Source organism: Panthera uncia, chromosome F1, assembly GCF_023721935.1.
Source record: "Panthera uncia isolate 11264 chromosome F1, Puncia_PCG_1.0, whole genome shotgun sequence".
NCBI lineage: Eukaryota > Metazoa > Chordata > Mammalia > Carnivora > Felidae > Panthera > Panthera uncia.
In genome coordinates, this window is record NC_064813.1 from 9,857,607 (window position 1) to 9,880,633 (window position 23,027).

The 23,027-nt window shown below is 39.7% G+C and overlaps 1 protein-coding gene across 4 annotated transcripts in view; it reads left to right on the top strand.

Moving 5' to 3' along the window:
- Nucleotides 1-23,027, top strand: part of POU2F1 (POU class 2 homeobox 1) — a 184,187-nt gene that overhangs the window by 96,557 nt on the left and 64,603 nt on the right. For 3 of the 4 annotated variants that reach the window (XM_049635148.1, XM_049635149.1, XM_049635152.1), the window contains one exon: nt 12,359-12,424. In XM_049635148.1, the coding sequence (XP_049491105.1) occupies nt 12,359-12,424 (66 nt within the window). Of the gene's footprint in view, nt 1-8,349; nt 9,149-12,358; nt 12,425-23,027 lie in introns of those variants that run through there. The other variant, XM_049635151.1, reaches the window with a different exon arrangement.

The window sequence follows — 23,027 nt, forward strand, 5'->3', positions numbered from 1 at the left end:
TAAAAAAAAAAAAAAAAGAGGATGAAAAGGCAAGTTCCCAGTGGGAGAAAATATTTGCAAAGCATGTATCTGATGAAGGACTATTATCTATGGTATGTAAAGAACTCTCAAAACTCAACCCTACGGAGAAAAAGGAACCCTTGTGCACTCTTGGTGGGAATGTAAATTGATGCAGCCACTGCAGCAATCAGTTTGGAGGTTCCTGAAAAATTAAAAACATAATTACCATGATTCAGTAATTCCATTACTGTGTATTTACCCAGAGAAAACAAAAACACTAATTCAAAAAGATATATGCACCCCTATGTTTATTGCAGCATTATTTGCAATAGCCAAGATATGGAAGCAGCCCAAATGTCCGTTGATAATGGATTAAGAAGACGTGGTGTATATACGCACAATGAAATATTACTCAGCCTTAAAAAGGGGTGAGATCCTGCCACTAGTGAAAACACGGACGGACCAAGAAGGTCTTAGGCTAAATGAAATAAGTTAGAGAAAGACAAATATTGTATGATTTCACTTATACGTGCAATCTAAAACACGAAACAAACGAATAAACAAAAAGCAGACTGAGACCTATAAATACAGAGAACAAACTGATGGTTGCCAGAGCGGAGGGAGCGGGAGGATAGGCAAAGGGGTAAAGGGGAGCGAGAGAAACAGGCTTCCAGTTAGGGAGTAAGCAAGTCACAGGAATCAAAGACACAGCATAGCGAATATTGTCGATGGTATCATAGTAGCGTTGAATGGTGACAGGTGGTAGCTACACTTGTGAGCATAGCATAACATGAAAGCTGTTGAATCACTGTGTTATATACCTGAAACCAACGTAATGTGTGTGAAGTGTACTCAAAACACACACACACACACACTGAAACTCAATCCTAAAAATCCAAACAGTTCATTAGAAAAGAGAGATTTTTGTGGAGTTCTAGAAAAGTCCAAAAGAATGGAATAGACATGTCACTGAAGAGGATATACACATGGTTAATTGAGCATATGAAAATATGTTTTGTTATTAGTAGCCATTTGGGAAATGCAGATTAAGACCATCCTGAGATATCACTACACACCTGTTAGAACAGCTAAAATGAAAAGTAACAATATCAAGTGCTGGTGTAGATTTGAAGAAACTAGACCCCTCATACATTGTGGGAACCTAAAATGGCATAGCCGTTTTGGAAAATATTTCAAAATTTCTTTAAAAACTAAATATGCACTTAGCATGTGACCCAGCAATATCACTTCTTTTAAAGTTTTTACTTATTTTTTTTTAATAATCTCTGCACTCAACATGGGGCTCAAACTCCCAACCCCAAGATCAACAGTCCCATGTTCTTCCAACCGAGCCAGCCAGGTGCCCCCAGCAATATCACTTCTATGCATTTATCCCAGAGAAATAAATAAAAATTTGTCCACATAAAAATATATACACAACTATGCTTTACATATTACAGATGAGAGTCATTTACCAGGCATGTCCTTTGCAAGTATTTTCTCCCAGTGTGAAGCTTGTGATTCAATGTACATCCCAAATATGAGTGTTTATAGCACCTTTTTTGGTAATAACTCCAAACTGGAAACAACCAAGTAATCTTGCAAGGTTATTATGTTGAGTAAAACCTGCTACCCTCAAATGGTCATATAGTGTACGATTCCATTTGTACAGTGTTCTCAGAATGACAAAACTATGAAGTTAGATGACAGATTAGTGGTTGTCGAGGATTCAGAATAGCCCCAGGAAGAGGAATGGATATGCCTATAACTGCGGTAGCAGGAAGGAGTTCTTTGCAATGAAATAGTTCTGTGTTTTGATTGCAGTGGTGGTTATGTGACCCACCTACACATATGACAGTAAAGTGACATAGAACTATACATGTCATTGAACTATACATACATTGACTTTTATGTCAATGTCATTCGCCTGGATTTGATAGCATATTGTAAGACGTAAACACAGTTAAGAACAAAAGAGAGAGATTATCATTGCTATAGGATTTCAGAGAACAAATAGTTCCTTGACGAGAATGGAAGATCTGAGGTCAGTTTTTGAACCTGTCTTTAGAGGATAGGTAGACTTCTCAAGAGTTGATACAGGGATGAGAGATATTTTAGACAGATTGAAAGTCAGTAAATGTTGATATTATTAAAACATACTAGGGGCGCCTGGGTGGCTTAGTCGGTTGAGCGTCCGACTTCGGCTCAGGCCATGATCGCGCAGTCCGTGAGTTCGAGCCCCGCGTCGGGTTCTGTGCTGACAGCTCGGAGCCCGGAGCCTGTTTCAGATTCTGTGTCTCCCTCTCTCTCTGACCCTCCCCTGTTAATGCTCTGTCTCTCTCTGTCTCAAAAATAAACATTAAAAAAAATAAAATAAAATAAAATAAAATAAAATAAATAAAACATACTAATAACATCCAGTTAGTCGGAAGAACATTTTAGTTCAGTGGGAGAATGTGTCTTTAAATTGTATATCTCACTTAGACTCTGGGATACTTGTTACCCTTGTGTTTTCACATAAATTTATGAAACCTGAGAGTGAGAGAGACATAAAAAGAGAGGACGAAATTACCAATACCATAAATGAGACATAATGGTTCAAAGGACAGATGGGAATAATAAAGCAGCATGTGATTTCGAGCAAAACAAAGCCTGTATCTGATGGATTTAAGAAATGGAATCAGAGAAAAAGTTACATTGCAGTTGTTAAAGTAGGAGAGCTCTAATATTAGCCAAAGATGTCAAGACAAATTATAGGCTTGTATTAAAGCTGCATAGCCACCTGTTCTTTTTATTCCATGGAATTTCCATACTTGGTGATTATGTTTTTGGATGATCGCTTCATATTTCTTTCCATTCAATTGTAAGCATTCTGTGGCTCAGCATTGTATCCCCAGTTCCTATCCCAGTGCCTGGCAGCACCTTGTAAATATTTGTTGAATGTGCTCATGCATGAAATCAGTAACTTTGCAAAACTGTTGAAACTAGAAGAAAGAAAAGACAGTTATAGAAGAAAAGAAACAGGATGATAAGATAGACTAGACAGATACATTAATTTTTTTTTAATGTTTTTATTTATTTTTGAGACAGAGAGAGACAGAGCATGAGCAGGGGAGGGGCAGAGAGAGAGGGAGACACAGAATCAGAAGCAGGCTCCAGGCTCCGAGCTGTCAGCACAGAGCCCGACGCGGGGCTCGAACTCACGGACTGCGAGATCGTGACCTGAGCCGAAGTCAGACGCTTAACCGACTGAGCCGCCCAGGCGCCCCTAGACAGACACATTGAGTATGACGGCACACCTTTATTAGAGCAACGTAACGTTAAAGCTTTACAACCAAGAAATTCAGGATTGAATTGTGATGGTATGTTCCCTAAAGGATGCCAGGGTATTAAATGGAGCACTAGAGGAGCCGTCGATGATGACCGTGGCAATGTATGTTGGCAGGGGTTAAGGAAGAGCGCAGAAGCACCAGCCACTTAATACTAGCTGCTCTCTAGTGTGGTAGCTTTCTTAACAAGCCAGCACTTCAATGACTCATTAGATGAACCGATGCCTTGAGGATCCCTGCTTGAAACACACTGTCTGATGCCCTGCAGCATGCCGAATGCCCTTCAGTATGTCTGTGCATATCCGCTGCTACAGTCGAGTGGCCGTGGTCATCAGGATCATTATGCACTTGTGCTCCCAAGCCTGTTCAGGCTGGTCGTGTTTCTTATTTTAGTTACACGGTTTGAATCATTATTATATAAACTAAGGAGAAGAACAGGAGGAGATGATGTTTCATGAAAACTTAAGTCGAATGTTTTGAAAAGATTAGATAAAGGGCAATTAGTAAAAAATACTGCTAAATTGGATGTGAAAAAAAGAGCTGTAAAATATTAGGGATGAATTATTCTTTTTAAAAAAAGGAAAAGATTCTGTACTCAAAGTGCTTGGTGTTTCTTTTACGTTCCCGCCTTACGTTTAAAGAAGCTCTTCAATCTATGGGTCATGAAGTCAATGTCGTAGGTTGAAATCAGCAGTTAAAAAAAAAAGCCTATCAGATTGCATTACATCTAGGAAGGAGCATTGTTTTGTGAAATTTTTCTTGAGTTTTTTGTATTCTTAATATTCATGTGAAATGTGCAAAGCTTGAAAAACAAAGCGTAAGAAATTGAAACTGGAAATACTAGAGCAAGTATTAAGGACATGATTTACCCAAAAAGAAGAGAAAACCCAAATTAGTGGATTCTGATTTTAAAGCATCAGGCTTTGGTCCACCATCAAAAGATTGGTAAATGAATACATATTTAAGTACTTTCTGGTAGCATGAAATGTTTAAGGTATGTATATAATGGTTTCATGATATTTATTTTAAGTTGATCCTTTTAATTAACCAACTACAAATCTCTGTATCGTGGGTATGAGTTTCAGCATATTTTATTTTACTTCTTTTCCTCTCATGCCTCCTTGTTATGTCTTTCTCCCCCCTGCTTTCTTTGCCACTTACTGGTGTGACCTAAGAGTCGTTCTCTAGGCCTCAGTTTGGTTTTTAGGAACTAAGATTATCCTTCAGATCTCTTGTTGTTTAGCGGTGCTTACTTGCCAAATTGATCAAATAACTTCTGTCTCGGTGTTTGTCCATCTAGAGTTTTAGGAAATAGCAGACATGCCATTTTCTTAAATCTTTTTTTTTTTCTTAAGCACTAAAATCTCCATATTGCAACCTTAGGGGGCACCATTCACATATACTGTGAAATACAGTACATAAGAATAGTGGCAGTGGCGGTGCTCATACCCATCACTTGATTCTGGATCGAAGAAATTTTCAGATCCTCAGTGTTCTCTTGTATTTGGGCCTTAGTAAATTATTTTAGGCTGTCTGTGGGTGATGGGTTTGGGGATGAGTTTTTCTTGATAAGGTAACAATTTATCATTCTTGAGATACTGAGGTATTTTTACTACCGAGCATCTGCTGAAGCAGTGTCCTTGCTTTCTGTAAACAAGCTAGTAAGGCGACTCAAGTAGCGGTGGATTTTGGAAAGAGGTGAAGACGAAAAAGGCTGTTGGTGTGCAACTGAGATTGCCTAGGAGTGAAAGCAGTGGAGCTAGGAAATGAAAACTCCCCCGGAGAGGCAGACACGAGGTGCGAGGGAACGGTTGCTGAGTTGGACATTCCCTCCCGCATTGGACTAGGTATACAGGTGTCGAGGACAACCTGTACAAATAGCTGCTCCTCCGGAATGTCACCAGGTTGGAACTTGATGATTTTGGTAGGTAGAGTACAGGCCGACCTCAGTTCACTCATACACAAAGGATGTGTTTTAAAAAGCTAGTTTGTAGTTGAGTTGTCATTGTCCTCAGTTGCCTTTCTAATGAGACCGAGACTGGCCCGTGAGATCATGAGTAAAAGATTACTCTAATACAGATAGTGTTAGCCATGACCTCTGGGTCCTGGAAGAGCATTTCTTCTCCTTTTTAAAGAAAGGGCTCCAGGGTGTCTGGCTGGCTCAGTTGGAGGAGCATGGGACTCTTGATCTTGGCATCATGAGTTTGAGCCCCATGAAGAGTGCAGAAATTACTAAAATGAGAAGGAGAATGAAAAATACTCAGTTTTAAGCATAATTTTGAAACAGTGTGAATCTTAACTTTGCCCTTTCAGCTCCTTTTTATACTTCCACATACTGATGTTTTCTATTCTTTTCTACCTTTGTGATCCCTGTGTGCCCACCCCTGTCCCCTGAGGCCAGGTAGGCTAACCAGCATTTCTCTTATACGAGTATTTATTGGACTCTTTCCAGTGGGAACAATTATTACCACACTAATCAACTAAATGAGGTGTTAAAGGAAAGCAATTGAATTGGATTAATTTATGCTGAAGTGTGAATGACTGACAGCCCCACAGACTTCCCAGAAATTCTTTTCTTTTTTTTTTAAAGGGTATTCTTTTTAGTTTTAATTTGATATTTCGGACAGAGGACCAAATAAAGTGAACATTTGAGCTTTGGGGGAAAAGCTGTCTTCTTTTGGATCTAACTGTGCCATGACTGGGGGAGTGCAGGGGAGAGATAGATGGTGGCCCCCATCCCCCACTCCATCTGTAGAGGCCTAGACAACCTTCTAGTATTTAAACCTGCCTTTTAGAAGGTGCAGAGTACCTATATCAAGAGTGGCAAGTAGGAGTTTTCTTGTCCTTCCCATTGTAACAAAGTCCACTGCGTGGGCGAGGCTTCGTGTCACTCTGGATAGCTGCATCTCAGTGCAGCCTGCCTTTGCCCCCCCTTCCTGTTCCTGGAGTGAAGACGGTGGCCTTTGCAGTAGAGGGGAAAGGGGTCCCTCTCTGGGTAGCAGCCCATGTGAGTTGGTGAGCCTTACGCCCCCTGCTACACAGAGACCCTGTGGGACTCTCTTGGCCTGAGGGGGTTGGTGCTTGGTTCTTGCACTACCAGGGTCCTGCCCCTGCAAGGGTACCTTCCAGGGAACACTTCTTAGTTGGAAGTGATTGGCTGGCTGTAGCTCCAAGTCCGGCTTAGCTGATTTACGAAAGGCCAAATTAGTAGAAGAAAGGTAGTTTAGAGGTGTTAGCCGCATACAGCATGAAAAGTAGATGGTGACCTGAAGCCATCTTCTATAGTAAGTACAGGCAGTAAATGTAAAATTTTATGAAGGCAGAAGAGGAGAGAAAGAAAGATATACTGCTATCTACTATATTCCAATCACATTCATCATTGCTTCTAATATTTTCTCACCAAGTAGGACTTGTGTAGAGCCCAATACATTCACAACTCATTTGAATTTCATATTTTCTTGTATAATGTATTCTTGATTGTTTTACTACAAAGTGTTGCGAATTGTCATCGAATGAAATTGGTGCTCTTGAAAGATGTAGCATGTTTATCCTGTGTTGCGATGTCCCCCCCCCCCCCCCCCCCCCCCCCCCCCCCCCAGTGGCACAGCTGCCTCGTGCTCCAGTCCATGATCTAGTCTAAGAGGCACAAGCACGTTCATCCGCACCGCAACCTCATGAAAAAGACTATCATTTTACAGGTGAGAAAATTAGGGTTCAAAAAGGGAACGAACTTAATCTCACTGGTACTGAATGGCATTGTTAAATTTCTCCCCTAAACTCTTTCCTCATGTGGATTTTGTGATTCTGTGAAACAGAAAACCTGGCAATAGAAACAGAGTGCATATCGAAAAGTTAAGAAAGTTTTTGGTTCTGGTCCTAGCTAATTTATTGACTTTCAAAGAAATCCTTTTAAAGGTCCCTAATAGAAGTCTCGTCTTGCATTTCCACATATGCGGGTTGAGTTTAATTTCAACCTGAATGTTGGAAAAAGGGACATACAGATTTTTAAAAATCAGACACTTGGCATGTTTGAAGACTAGTTCTAAATAAAAACAGTTATTAATGGGATAATACCCTGGAGAACTCTCCTCAGTTGTAGTGCACTCTTCCGTGTATCGGGACATACTTGACTTTTAAACACAAAATCTTTGCCACCAATTATTAGTTTCCTCACTACATTGAAAACAAGCCATTTTAATTTGCTGCCTTATTCAAGCCTCCCCCCCGCCCCCCATGACTACCACCTCCATGAAGGTATAACTTGGCCACAATGTGTAATAACAGCCAAGATCTCAGATTCTGGTGTCCGTGAAATCCGGTTTTAAAGTCTGACTCCAAATTATTAGTGTAAATAGTGTAAATTAGTGTAAAGTGCTTTAGCCCTCTGTGCCTCAGTTTCCTTTTTCTCCTCCCCCCCCCCCCAAAGAGGGTAGTAATACCTACTTCATGGGATTTTTTTTATAAATCTTCTGCTGAGTTGTCTATGGTGATTACAGTGGAATGTCATATTGTAATGCCTCAAAAGCTTGGGGCTGATGTTTGCCTTGTAAATTCACTTTAAATTAAATAGATACATTCTTCAGCAAAGAGAATAAGTGTGTATATTCATATACATTTGGTGAAATTTACTTAAATACTAATTAATTTCATAATTTATATGATCTATTTTTTTGATGATTGATATTGTAAATAACAAACCATCTTCTACTTTAGATTGATTTTGATGGAGGAAGGACACCGCACAACGGGCGGCATTTGGCTAATCTATTCTGTGAATTTGATAGTATGAAGAGATTTATAGATAGCGAATTTCCATAGTCTTGAAAATAATTTTACAGCTCTTGCACTGCTTCTGGATTTATATTGTTGCCTTGTTTTAAAGCAGGACTTTCCCCAGACAGCGTATGTTAATATTTGGAAAATTCCCTATCAGTGGGCTAGCACCATCGTGACAGCCCTATGTTCTGCTTCTACCTTGCTAATTGTTTCCTTGGGATTATTTGGATTGTGTAGAAAGCTTTTTGCAAATCCTCTTATTACTGAAGTCATTGTTGCCAGCAGGAATAAGATTAAAGGTGCTTAAGTCTGTAGAGTTGTTTCTAATTTGTACGTGTCATTTCAGTGCCATTTTAACAGAACTCTGTCTCTTGTCTCTCCCTTCTCCCCCGGTACTATCTCAAGTTAGGTCCGAGGAGCCAGGCCATTGGAAGAAATCTCATTTTATCCTCCTAATTATTATGCTGGCACTCAGGAGATAATTTTTCCCTTCATGCACTGCCAATTAATATGCAAATGGGCTGATAAATATTTATGCAATGATTTAAATTATGCAGGGAGTGCTTTCAGTGTGTTCTGTAAATGAATTGTTCGTGGACTTCAAAGTGCTGGCTGCTGTGCTAACGAGGAGAGATTTGCATACGGCCCTAATCACACGCATACTGATTAAGCTTCATTATGGAAACTGCCAGCTGCAATCTTTGTTTCTATTTTATTACAAAAAGGGGAACTTTTCATGCTTCAGTTGCCTTGACAATGTCAGTCCTAGCTGGTAGGAGAGACTAAAACTCCTCTGAGCAACTGAAGTTTCCTTATTCAGTTGAAGATTGCTATGGTGTAACTGAAGTTGTATTTTCCTTCTCCCCCTAATCCACTTTCCACCTCCCACCCTTGTTCTCTGAAGAACATAGTGTAGATTTGTTAGAAATAGTAGTACCTTCTTTCACCCACCCCAAACTGCTACCTGTTTCTTCCTTGCTTTGGACTGTCTGAACCTCTAGAAGATTTCACAGCAATGCTGGACTGCAGTGACTATGTTCTAGGTGGGTACCAGCACAGTTCTTTCTTATAAGCTTTAATATGGAAATAGCGTGTGTGGGGTTGACTATGCATAAATGCTTAATCGCATATGCAACCACCTCGGGGGGGAGGGGGAGAGGTGGATTGAGCGGAGAAGGAGGAAAGCATTTGCAGGGCAGGAGCATACTTGAATTTGCAGTAGGTCCCTCCCTACCACTAGCTCTCCTGGTTCAGAGGACATTTTCTGTAACTAGTGTGGATTTGGAATTCGTCTTGAACGGAGGACATTTTTGCTTTTTGGAAGTATCTGTTGGGAGCATTTCATGTAGTTCTAAAAACACTCTAACTTGGAAACAAGGTATAAAGTATGCCTAAATAATATGTACATATTAATAAAAAATGCTTTACAACCTAAGGGCGAATGTCTTCTATAAAAACCAAAGTGCATAGTGAAAAATAAGGTGGAGCCATAGTGCAGAATGGCTCCCATAAATACTGATGCAGAGGGTAATTGCGGTGGTTGCTGCAGTGGGACTGTTGATCAGTTTCCAGATTTGAGAAACTGTCAACTTTTCAGATGTTGGCAAATATCAGCCTTTCCTTATTTTTTAAAAAATCAACTTCTCTTCTTCAGAAAACAATGTTAAGTGCTGGAAAGCCTATTTTAAAGTTTTCTCTATAGAACAACAAGCCTTTTAGGGAGGGGGATGTGCGGCTTGATTATATAAACTGTCTTTGGTAACCGAGATTTAAAATAGATTGAGGCACTTTGGTTTTGAGACACGCTGTGGCTCACGGTGGCCCTATTTTGTGTTGAGTTTTGTCTGTGTGCACACAGTTGTTGAAACCTCTCCGGGTCACTCTGGTCACCTGGACAGTCAGATGACACGAACTCCAGGACTTTGATAACTCACGGTTTAAAATCTTTGCAAGTGATTTTTTTTTCTCTCTGTCATTTTTCTCACTTAAAAAACTGAGCCCCACCCCCACCCCCTGCCCATCTCCTTCACAGTTGCTAAGGATAAAATTAAATGATAGTTCTGTCAATGTTTATACTTTCAGGCAGAAGGAATGGCCCAAACTCAAGGCAGTAGTAATATTTGTAAAGCACAATAAAAACCACAATTAAAACAAAAAACTGATGTCAAGAATTCAGTCCAATCCCAGAGCAGTTTGTAAACTGTTATTAGACTCATGCACAACTCAGTGTGCCCAGAGAGAAAAAAAACTTCAGATATCAAGAAAAGAACTTGGATTTGCTCTTTTACAAAATCTGCTAAATTGGGAACTCAAGGAAGGAAAGGAAAATACCTTTTTGAAATATTTTTAGCATTGTATTTTAGAGTTAGAAATTGTACCTCTATTATTTGTAATTAACAGTAACTGTCATTTGCACAGTCTTCACATTGTTGTGCAGCTAAGTCAGAATTTTATTTGTATGTGTATGTGTAACGTGATTTTGTTAAATGTCTTTGAAGCTCTTTGCAATTCAATAGAAGATGCTTCGAAGATTCAAACAGAATACCTGTGACATAATCTTTAATTTAGATACGTGGAAATTAGGGTATGAATTGCACAGGGACAGGTTCCTGACTTGTTAAGAATTATGCCTACTTCTTTGTACAAAGATACGTGGAAACATTGTTACCCTCTTCTGAATGTGAACTGGTTCATATTTTTCCACTTTTTTTTTTTAACATACATTCTAAAGGAAGCATTTTGGTTTGCTAACATTTGTTGTGATCTTTGCTGACTTTCATAAGATTTTGTTTAAGTCATTCAGAAAGCTGATTTTCACTAAGTTGTACACCTGTTCCTTTCAAACCCTGGTATGCCTTTGGTGACATTTAAATTTTTCTGGACAGTAGGGGTGAGGAAATTGTAGAACTAGTCTCATTTATGACCACAGAATATGAATTTGAATCCTTCACACATCAGAGGGAAAAACCAAAGATGTGCTAGAACTGCCTGAAAACCATAAGACCAGCATCTGTTTTAAAAACTTACTAGAAAAACTATTACACAGCTTCCAGGCTGGAGATGAAATTTATGGCAGGAGGACTCTTGATTCTTTCTCGTCACTTACGCATTTGGATAAAGCAACCATGGACAGCATGGTTGGGACTTGTGATGATTGATTTCCTAGTTAAACATTGAAATGGATGACAAAATGTACTTTTCAGTAAAAAAAAAATTCAAATATCACATCATTTATTTATTCTCACCTAATAATTAGAGTTAAGTGATTCTTAACCCAGTAGGGGAAAAGGGGGAACTTGCTGGATAGTAAACTCAGTTGATTACAAATATGCAAAGTTTGGGTTTACAGTAGAAATAGAATAAGGTATATATTAAATGTATATTTAGTTTTTACTCTGTTGAAAAGGCGGGAGAAAAGCAGACTTGTTCTTGTGTCTTGCAGCTGTTCTGGGATACCTAATATTGCTGGCTGAAAACTTTCTACTGTGAAAACCTTCATTAAAGAGATAACCCTTAGGGAAATAAACCCATGTCAGCAGGTTCATATGTGATATCAGATAGGTAGTATAATTTTTAGAGGGGTGTGGTTGTGATTCAATTTTGAAATTGTTAGATATATCTGTTACGCCTTGTGGTACAGCTTCTTGTAGTGGTTTATGATTGAGGTATGAATTTGACATATTCTTACTTTAACACATGGTTAGTTTGTCTGGACGGGGAGTAAATACGGAGATATTTTTCTTAGACACCCTTTCCTTTTATTCTGCTAGGTTGAGTTACTGCCAGCCTGTTATGAAGATTACCAACAGATTGTTTTGGTTTGATTAACAAATACCTTTGCTTATGGAAAAAGAAAATTTTGAGAATAACGTGTTTTACTTTGTAAGGCACTTTGCCCCAGCTTTGTTTCTTTAACGTATTTTATGCTTCGTATTATATTTACTTCTTTTACATGTCAAATTCTATTATAACTTTTTTCAGGTTAGATGTCTGTTGTCTTTGTTAGAAGAATGTTAAAATTCTTGAGAAAGACAGTTTATTTGTGGATTGCATCAGGGTTAAGGGAAGTCCAGAATTTCTCTCAGATAAACTTTCACGATAATTTCCAATGTTTTAGTGATGACACTGCCTGTCTTTGAATGTAGGACTGTAACATCGGTCAGTATGCTTAAACCCTTCCTTTGCCACACTTTTGCCTCCCTAACCACATCCCCAATTTTTAAAAAACCTCATTCACCTCTGATTCATTGCAGACTCAAGAATGAATAATCCGTCAGAAACCAGTAAACCGTCTATGGAGAGTGGAGATGGCAACACAGGTAAGAGACCCTTCCCACACCCACCTCTTAACTAGATCTAATAGCGTTACCAGAAGAAACTTCCCACTTAACTGTGACTCCTATTTGGCAGATAAAAACCAATTTGAGTATTGAGTTGTCAAAGATCATTTAGTGCTTGCAGGAGCTGGTATTGTATTTGTTTAAGATTATTTAATTTCTTCAGATTGCTTCATGTTTTTGTTGCTGTTTATCAGAGGAACTATAAGGTAGTTGAGAGAATAGTCCTTTAGGGTCAGGTGGTTCTGGGTATGAATTAGGGATTTGTCACTTATTAGCTTTGAAAATTTTTTTAATGCTTGTTTATTTATTTTTTTTTTTTAATTTTTTTTTTCCAACGTTTTTTATTTATTTTTGGGACAGAGAGAGACAGAGCATGAACGGGGGAGGGGCAGAGAGAGAGGGAGACACAGAATCGGAAACAGGCTCCAGGCTCCGAGCCATCAGGCCAGAGCCTGACGCGGGGCTCGAACTCACGGACCGCGAGATCGTGACCTGGCTGAAGTCGGACGCTCAACCGACTGCGCCACCCAGGTGCCCCAATGCTTGTTTATTTTTGAGAGAGGGAGAGACAGGGTGTGAACAGGGGAGGGGCAGAGAGAGAGGGAGATGCAGAATCCGAAGCAGGCTCCAGGCTCTGGCTGTCAGCACAGAGCCCGACATGGGGCTCAAACTCGTCAACTGCAAGATCATGACCTGAGCCGGAGTCAGACGCTCAACCGACTGAGCCACCCAGGCACCCCCTGTCACTCATTAGCTTTGGACTTTAAGGCAGTTTCCTAACTTTATTTAGCGGGGACAATATATTTCATAGGTCGTTGTGAGTAGTAAAGGAAATGGATTAAGTACAGAGCCAGCTACACAGTAACCATTCGGTAAAAAGTTGCTCTTGTTACAGGTGTTAATCAAAACAGTAAATCTAACCCACCCACCCCCATTCAGTATAAATTATATCGCAGTTATGCTAGTGTCAGTAGATAGATAGTTAAAAACACATACCTGTTTCTAATACGTTCTTTTATTTGGTCATTTTAAAAAATTTATACTGTACGGTAGATCCGTATAAATGTCTCCACAGCCCAAACTCTTCAATTTATCACATTGCTGAAAGGACGTTGACCCGTGTGTTTTTATCATCTGCCAGAGATGGTACAGGGACTTCCCCAGTTTCTGGTAAAGGCATAAATTGAAATACTCAGCCACGTAAAGAAGGGAATTGTAGGCAGGAATACACAGAATGTAATAGTTTCTAAGGTAAACTAGGTTTTCACTTGCAGAGAGGGTTGCCTCTTTGACCACCATTGAAAAAACGACCTACTATGGGAGATAGTGAGAATGTGAGTCCCTCCTAGAAACCGTCTTTGTTTCCCACCCCTGCTGGCCCCGCCATCGTTTAATTTGAAGTAGATGACTTGAACCAGTATGTAGTTCCTGCCTACGTATCTTTCATTGTAAATTGTTCTATACCTGGAGATACTTGTTAGTCTTCTAATCTCTAAAGGATACCTGTCTCTTTATGTGAAACTGAGCCATGGGACTTCCTGTTATATTGAACACGTCATTCAAAATACTCTGAGGCTAGCCACGTGGACTGCTCTAGTACCTCCCGAGGAGGTACACCATTCTGTCTGGATTGTCGGCCAGTCTCATTTTTGCTGTTCCTCTGTCCTCTGGGCCCTGTCTTGCATTATTTTGTAGCCCGGGTCCATCTGTGAGTGCTTTCTCCATTTAGTTTAAGTGTGGGACTTGTCTGCATAGAAACAAGGCAGTCGATCCCTTAGGACATTAGGAGAGAGTGTGCAAGGCACTCTAAAGAAGAACAGCTTCAAGAGCGCCTGGGTGACTCATTTGGTTAAGCATCTGACTCTTGATTTCGGCTCAGGTCATGATTCCAGGGTCGTGAGATCGAGCCCCACGTCGGGCTCTACACTGAGCATGGAGCCTGTTTACAAGTGTCTGTCTCTCTCTCTCTCTCTCTCTCTCTCTCTCTTTCTTTCTCTCTTTCTCTCTCGCTCTCTTTCTCTTTCTCTCTCTCTCTCTTTCTCTCTCTCTCTCTCTCCCTCTCTCTCTCTCTCTTTTGCTCTCTTTCTCTCTCTTTCTCTCTCGCTCTCTTTCTCTCTCTCTCTCTCTCTCTCTCTCTTTCTCTCTCTCTCTTTCTCTCTCTCTCTCCCTCTCTCTCTCTCTCACTCTCTTTCTTTCTCTCTCTCTCTCTCTCTCTCTTTCTCTCTCTCTTTCTCTCTCTCTCTCTTTCTCTCTCTCCCTCTCTCTCTCTCTTTCGCTCTCTTTCTCTCTCTCTCTCTTTCTCTCTCTCTCTCTTTCTCTCTCTCTCTCCCTCTCTCTCTCTCTTTCACTCTCTTTCTCTCTCTTTTTCTCTCTCTCTTTCTCTCTCTCTTTCTCTCTCTCTTTCTCTCTCTCTTTCTCTCTCTCTTTCTCTCTTTCTCTCTCTCTCTCTTTCTCTCTCTCTTTCTCTCTCTCTCTCTCTCTGTTTCTCTCTCTCTCTCCCTCTCTCCCTCTCCCTCTCTCCCTCTCTCTCTCCCTCTCTCTCTCTCTCTCCCTCTCTCTCTCCCTCTCTCTCTCTCTCCCCTCATGCTCTCTCTGTGTCTCAAAAAAAGCAAAGAACAGGGGCGCCTGGGTGGCTCAGTCGGTTGAGCGTCCGACTTCAGCTCAGGTCACGATCTCACGGTCCATGAGTTCGAGCCCCGCGTCGGACTCTGGGCTGATGGCTCAGAGCCTGGAGCCTGCTTCCAATTCTGTGTCTCCCTCTCTCTCTCTGCCCCCCCCCCCCCCCCTCCAAGCCTCTTTCCCTCCTGTCCAAAAAAAAAAAAATTATAAAAAAAAAAAAAAAAAAAAAAAAACAAGCAAAGAACAGCTCCAAAGAAGCATGTATTTCTCAATGAAGAGAAACAGACTCAGAATGATTGGAGAACACTGAAAAGGTCTCTACGTCAGATTCCTTGCGAAACCACCACTAATAATAGACATTTCAGTAGCTACCATTTATTGAGCACCAACATTTAATAATCCCCTGATGACATGTTTTTAAAAATCTTAAGCACTGGACTTATTACCTGATTTCAATTTGAGTTAATGACAACACTGTAAGTTAGGGAATAGGAAATTGAAGCACAAAATCAGTCAGGAAATAAAGGCAGGATGAGGATTTACACCCTGTATTTGGTTTCTCCCATGAATTGCAATAAAATAAAACAGAAAATTTAAGCATTTCTTTGTATATATTCAGGATTAAAACTATTTTCAAAGCTATATATAAGATAAATTCTAGCTGTAGCAATTGCTAAAACAGTCTCATGAATTTCCTGCCTTGTATATTTGCAATGCATGGTGGGTAGACTCATAGAACTCAGTAGTATCAGTATAGAGTTTTACTTTTTAATGTCTCTAAAACTCGGCATTGTTGCCTTTGTAAAATTGCAAATTACTTCCATGTTAAGGACTTTTACATGCACTTAAAGGTAACTAAAACCCCAAATGTCAATTTCTGAAATGTTAAGGGCCTGTCACTACGTTCTTAGTATCTCCTACTGATGTCAGTTTGTTAGCTCAGGAATATAAAAATATATTTGAGTTCCAGTTTGCCTATTAAATTACCATGTTCACTATATTAGATACGGAATTATAATTTATTCAGACAATTACATGCTTACAAATTGAATTTTATTTAAAAGCAAAACAAACAGGGGTGCCTGGGTGGCTCAGTCGGTTAAGCGTCTGACTTTGGCTCAGGTCATGATCTCGCAGTCCGTGAGTTCAAGCCCCGCGTCGGGCTCTGTGCTGACAGCTCAGAGCCTGGAGCCTGCTTCAGATTCTGTCTCTCCCTCTCTCTCTGCTCCTCACCTGCTCATGCTCTGTCTGTCTCAAAAATAAATAAACGTTAAAAAAAATTTTTTTTAAAGCAAACAAACCTGCAGATTGTTTCATTGTAAAGGGTGTATGCATTTTTAGTTTTTGCTAACTGAATAATAAGTAAAGTTTTCAGTGGAAAAAAACCACTGAGAATATAATAATAGCTAAATTAGCATTATAATAAATTATAATAAAACTAAAGTCTCACATTTTCTTGGATTTGGAATACTTTTTTCTTTTTAATGTTTATTTTTGAAAGAGCATGAGTGGGGGAGGGGCAGAGAGAGAGTGAGACACAGAATTCCAAGCAGGCTCCTGGCTCTGAGCTGTCAGCACAGCGCCCATTGCGGGGCTCGAAATCATGAATCATGACTATTTTTTTTAATTGAGGTCTAATTGACATATAATGTTACATTAGTTTCAGGTGTACAATATGATTCAATATTTGTATACACTGTGAAATGATGACCACGTAAGTCTAATTTCCCCTGTCACCATGTAAAGTTACATAATATGCAATACAGTATTGTTGAATATAGTCGTTGTGCTGTAATTACATCCCCATGACTTACTATTTTATGACCGGAAGTTTGTACCTCTTGACCCTCTTCTCCCTGTTCACCCACCACCCAGTCACCCTCCCCTTTAGCAACCCCCAGTCTGTTCTCTGCATCTATGAGGTTTGTTTTGTTTGTTTTCCTTTTTAGATTCCACCTATAAGTGAAATCATATGATATTTGTCATTCTCTGACTTGCTTCACTTAGCATAATACCCTCCACGTCCATTCGTGTTAACACAAATGGCAAGACTTCATTCTTTGTTATGGCTGAAGAGTATTCCACTGTGTGAATATAACCACACTTTCTTTATCCATTCATCCATGGATGGACACTGGTTGTTTCCGTATCTTAGCTATTGTGAATAGTGCTACGGTGAACATGAGCGCGCATACCTTTTCTAATTACTGTTTTTGTTTTGTTTTGTGTTTTCCGATAAATACACAGAAGGGGAATTGCTGGTAGTTCTATTTTAGTCTTTTGAGGATCCTCCATGCTGTTTTCCATAGTGGCTGTACCAATTTACATTCCCACCAGCGGTGCACTAAGGTTCCCTTTTCTGTACATCCTCACGAGTACTTGTTATTTCTTGTCTTTTTGAGAATAGCCATCCTGACAGGTATGGGGGGTATCTCATTGTGGTTTTGATTTGCATTTCCCTGATGATTAGTGATGCTGAGTATCTTTTCATGTACCTGTTGGCCATCTGTATGTCTTCTTTGGGAAAATTGCCCGTTTTTATCAGATTGATTTTTTTTCTTTATTGAGTTGCACAAGTCCTTTCTATATTTTGTCATAAATTGACCGTACGTGCCTGTGTTTATTTCTGGACTCTCTATACGGTAGTACAGATCAACAGTATTAATCTCTGTGTCTGTTTTTACGCCAATACCATACTGGTTTGATGATTATAGGTTTGTAATATAGTTTATAGTCAGGCAGTGTGATGCCTCTAGCTGTAGCCTTTCTCAAGATTGCTTTGGCTATTCAGGCTCTTTTGTGGTTCTGTACACATTTTAGGACTACTCACAGAAACAATTTCTGTGAAAAATGTCATTGGGATTTTGCTAGGGATTGCATGGAATCTGTAATTGGTGTGAGTAATATTGACATTTTCACACTATTCTTCCAGTTCATAAGCACAGAAGATCTTTCCATCTATTTGTGTCCTCTTCAGCGTCTTTCACCACCGTCTTGTGGTTTTCAGCGCATAGGTCTTGCATCTCCTTGGTTAAATTTACTTCTAGGTATTTTATTCTTTTTGATGCAGTTATAAATAGGATTGTTTTCTTAATTTCTCTTTCTGAGAGTTTGTTGTCAGTTATAAAGACAAAACAGATTTTTATATATTGGTTTTTGTATTCTGCTACTTTACTGAATTCAGTTATTAGTTCTAACAGTTTTTGGAGGAGTCTTTAGGGTTTTCTAGACGTAGAATCGTGTCATCCCCAGGCAGTGACAGTTTTACTTCTTTGTGTCCAATTTGGATGCCTTTTATTTCTTTTTCTTGCCTAATTCCTCAGGCTAGGACTTCCAATACTGTTCCTCCAGTTGAGGAAATTTGAGTATGTTTATGGGCCGGCCGGAAGGAACCACAAGAGAGAAAGAGGCTGAAGACAGAAAAACAGTTGATGGAACTAAGGTAGGGGAAGAGCTAGGCTCACAAGTACAGAGTGGAGGATACACTTTGAAACTGGAAAGAGATGTGTCCCTTTTTCTGCAACTGGGGAGAAGATAGGATTGACGAATGACAGAACATCGAGGTGGCAGGAAAAAGGAAAATGAAGAATAATTCAAATTAAAATTGCTTCATCCTTTTCATTTATCGTTAAAGTAGTTCAAGTGGGTATTTAAGAGAAAAGCAAGGATGGTAGTAAAAATAATGGCAGCAGTTAAAATGTGTTGAAATGTTACTAGGTATGCATGGCTTGTTGCTTTATTAGGTATGCTTTACATCATAATTGTTAAGATATTCCTATCAGATAAGTAGTATGCCTGTTTTACAGATAAGGGAACTTAATTCAGAACTGTTAATTTATGATCATAAAGACCATAAGCCATTCACTCCTTTTCATTATCTTACACTGCCTCAAATTTGAGAGTTTGAGGGGCGCCTGGGTGGCTCAGTCGGTTAAAGCGGCCGACTTCGGCCCAGGTCACAATCTTGCGGTCCGTGAGTTCGAGCCCCGCATCGGGCTCTGTGCTGACAGCTCAGAGCCTGGAGCCTGTTTCAGATTCTGTGTCTCCCTCTCTCTGCCCCTCCCCTGTTCATGCTCTGTCTCTCTCTGTCTCAAAAATAAATAAACGTTAAAAAAAAAAAAAAAAATTTGAGAGTTTGAGTAGAGTGAATGAGTTTTGACATAGTTACCTTTAAGGAACTGATATAAATAAACAAACAAATAAGATTAATAAACTTTGGGGGGGGGGTCAGGCTTAGTTTTTTTTTTCTTTTTTAATTTTTTCCCACACTTATTTATTTTTGAGAGAGAGAGAGAGAGAGAGAGACAGCGTGAGTAGGGGAGGGGCAGAGAGAGAGGGGGACGCAGGATCTGAAGCAGGCTCCAGGCTCTGAGCTGTCAGCGCAGAGCCTGACGCGGGGCTTGAACTCATGGATCGCCAGACACCCAGACACCCCCAGGCTTAGTTTAAAGAAAACAAATGTGTTGTTTATCTAGCCAATAGGTTCTATAAGCTTTTCATAGCCTCACTTAAAAAGTCCAAGATCATGAGTGAAGAAAATGGAAGATTGGATTATTTTGCCAGAATAATTTCCTCTCAACAAAATTATACATCTGGATAAGAGAATAGTAATGATATTTCTTATAGTATATTGGACAAGGATACTGCCAAGGATATTTCCCCCAAGGGAAGCAATAGCTCTTCATTTCTTCCTCTGCCCAGCCCTTGGTAACCTCTAATCTATTTTCTGTCTTTCTAGATACTTTATAGAAGTGGAATCATACAATATTCTTTTTTGTCGGACTTGCTTCATTTAGCATATTTTCAAGGTTCGTTATGTTATAGCATGTGTAGCTTAATAATCTTCCATTGTGTGCATATTCCACATTTTATTTCTCTATTGATAGACGGCTGGGTTGTTTTCACCTTCTAGCTACAGCTGCAGTGAACGTTGGTGCACAAGTATCTTAAGAGTCGCTGTTTTTCAGTTCTTTGGAGGATATAACTAGTAGTAAAATCGTTGAGTAAATCAACACAAATTTATTATCTTTACAGTTCTGGATGTTAGGAGTTCTAAAATTAGGGTGTTGTAAGGCCTGCATTCCTTCAGGAGGCTCTATGGAGAATCCACTTTCTTCCCTTTTCTAGCTTCTGTAGGCCCCCTACGTTCCTTGATTTGTGGCATCGTCCTCTGTCTTCAACACTGGAAGTGAGGTCTCTTCAGGTCTTTCAGTCTGTCCATCTGACTCCTGCTTCCATCATCACATCTTCTCTCTCACTGACCCCCTCTTCCTCTTTCCCCACCTCCGCCTCTAAGTAGGGCGTGCAGCCCAACATAGGGCTTGAACTCAAGACCCTGAGATCAAGAGTCAGACACTTTTAGCGGACTGAGCCATCTAGGCACCCCCTCCCTTTCCTCTTATAAGGAACGTTATGATTACCCACATACTTGAGCATAATCTTGCCATCTCAAGACCTTTAATCAGATCTGTAAAATCCTCTTGCTGTGTGAGGTAACTGTTCATAGCTTCTAGGAATTAGGTTGTAGACCTCTTTGGCCATTGTTCTGCCTCATACACTACTTTATTCTGAATTAAATCTGATCAACTGTGGTATAGATAGCAATTGAAAAAGTCAAAAAATTGTATCAAGTTTTATAAACATGAGTAGAAACAACCAAAGAATTTTTTTTTGATGTTAGAAATATTGGACAAATTTTAAAGTCTTGCTCAGTTTTAATCAGCAAACTTCTTTCATCAGTACTTCTAACACATGGTCATCTACCCTGTGCCTGGGCTCATCCACTGACAGGGAATAGTAGTGTTTGTTTGTTTGTTTTTAAATGTTTATTTTTGAGAGAAAGAAAGCTTGTGCAGGCTAGGGGCAGAGAGAAAGGGAGACAGAATCCGAACCAGGTTCCTCACTGTCAGCACAAAGCCTGATGTGGAGCTTGAACCCACGAACTGTGAGGTCATGACCTGAGATGAAGTTGGACACTCAACTGACTGAGCCACCCAAGGCCCCGGGAATAGTAATTTTTGATGCATCTTATTCTATTGTATAGCCCTGTTACCTGTATTCTTTTGAATTCTGCCCTTAGGAGTAATAAAGGTTGAAATGATTTTCCAAACCTTTCACAACATGAAAACTCTTCTGGGACATCTGGGTGGCTTAGCCCATGAAGCCTCCACGTCTTGATTTCAGCTCAGGTCATGGTCTTACAGTTCATGAGTTCGAGCCCCGTGTCAGGCTCTGCACTGACAGTGTGGAGCCAGCTTGGGATTCTGTCTCCCACTCTCTGTGCCCCTTCCCCACTTGTGCTCTTGCTCTCTCTCTCAAAATAAATAAATAAACTTTAAAAAAAAAAAAAAAAAGAAAGAAAGCTCTTCTGGAAGTCACTGCCATATTTTAAGTCTCCTCCATTTACTTGACGTTTGTTTTAAAGTGCTAATTTATTATAAAATATTATAATTTATTATAGCCTAATAATTTATACCGTAATATTACAATAAGGGCTATCAGTAAGTATTTACTAGGTGTGTTAAGCACTTTGTATAGATTGTGTCAGTTCATCCTTGTAACAGTGATATGAGGCACTATTTTTCTCTTTTTATGGATCAGGGAATGGAGACTCAGAGATGTTTGATCCCTTTACAAAGGTCACACGTATCTATAAACGTGAGCAGAGCCATTCTCTTATCCTTTTAAGCTGTGTTGTTCCTTGTGGTTTTGTCTTCCTTGTGCAAGACACTGTAAGAACACCAAAGCTAAATAAAATATTGATTTTGTTCTCGATAAACATCTCCAACCAGAAAATATGATGAAAATGTAATCGAAGATTCATAAGAAGTATGCCACGGTCCATGAGACATCAGCGTGGGAGAAGTTGTTTCTAGCTGGGGGCGGGTCTCGGAGCGCTTTGTAGAAAGTGGGGCTTCGACTGGATTTTGAGGCCTGGACAGGATTTAACTGTGATGGTAGTAATGGTGTATATGCTTGGCATGAGGAAGCAGTAAAATGAAGAGGAGGTAGGTTGGCCAGAAGTTCTCTGATCCCTTCAGGTTTTCTTCCATCATGTCATATGACTTCTAGATCCTTTATCATTGGTCATCCTCGGAACTAGACAGTGTTCCAGTTCTTCTGACTTCCAGTGCAGCCGTTACCGTCACCACTGGCTTATTGTTATTTTCGAAGACTTACCATTGGCTTATTGTAACTATGTTTTATAATTAAGGCAAAAATGACATTAGATTTAAATTTTTTTTAAATATAAGACGTTATTTTTTGATAGTATTTAATTGCTTTGAAATATTAAAACTTATCTCAAAGCAACTGACTCACTTGTTGATTATGTGTTTGTGGTCAGTGAACTGTGTTATGATAGAGCTACGGCTCCCCAGCTCTGTCGTCATTTACCTGAATTTTCATTCAGGTGATTTTTTTCCCCAGGGTAATGTCAAGGGCTTTTCGCAACTGAAGAGACCAGATAATTTATTAATGCAGCCCAGTATACACCTGTGAAGTTGCATTCCAAAACTATTTTATCAGAAGTTTCTAGCAACCAGGGATATATTTGTTCTGTGGGATTTATTAGTGCCAGAGCTGATATTAGGGAATTATATTCGTAAGAGAGCCTGAGCAGATATCGTTTTCTCCAAGATAAAGAGAAGGATCCTGAAAGACCAGGGCACCAGTAAATATACCTGCTGTTCTTCATAGTAATTGAAGATTTTTTAAATCTTCAACCAGCATGAGTTTTGGAAGACATTTCCAGAGGAAATACAGTTTTTTCAGAGAAGCCTCAGAAATCCACTGAGGAACAGGCCTCCCATAAAGTTCTCATCAAAATGGTAGAGCAATAGCAGATTTCAGACTCCAAAGGACTATTTTCCCTTTGAACTTACGTTTATCCAAGGGCCATTTCTGATATTCTTACTGTTTTTGCCGTTATTATTTTAAATTTATTATGTGTTTTACTGCGTAG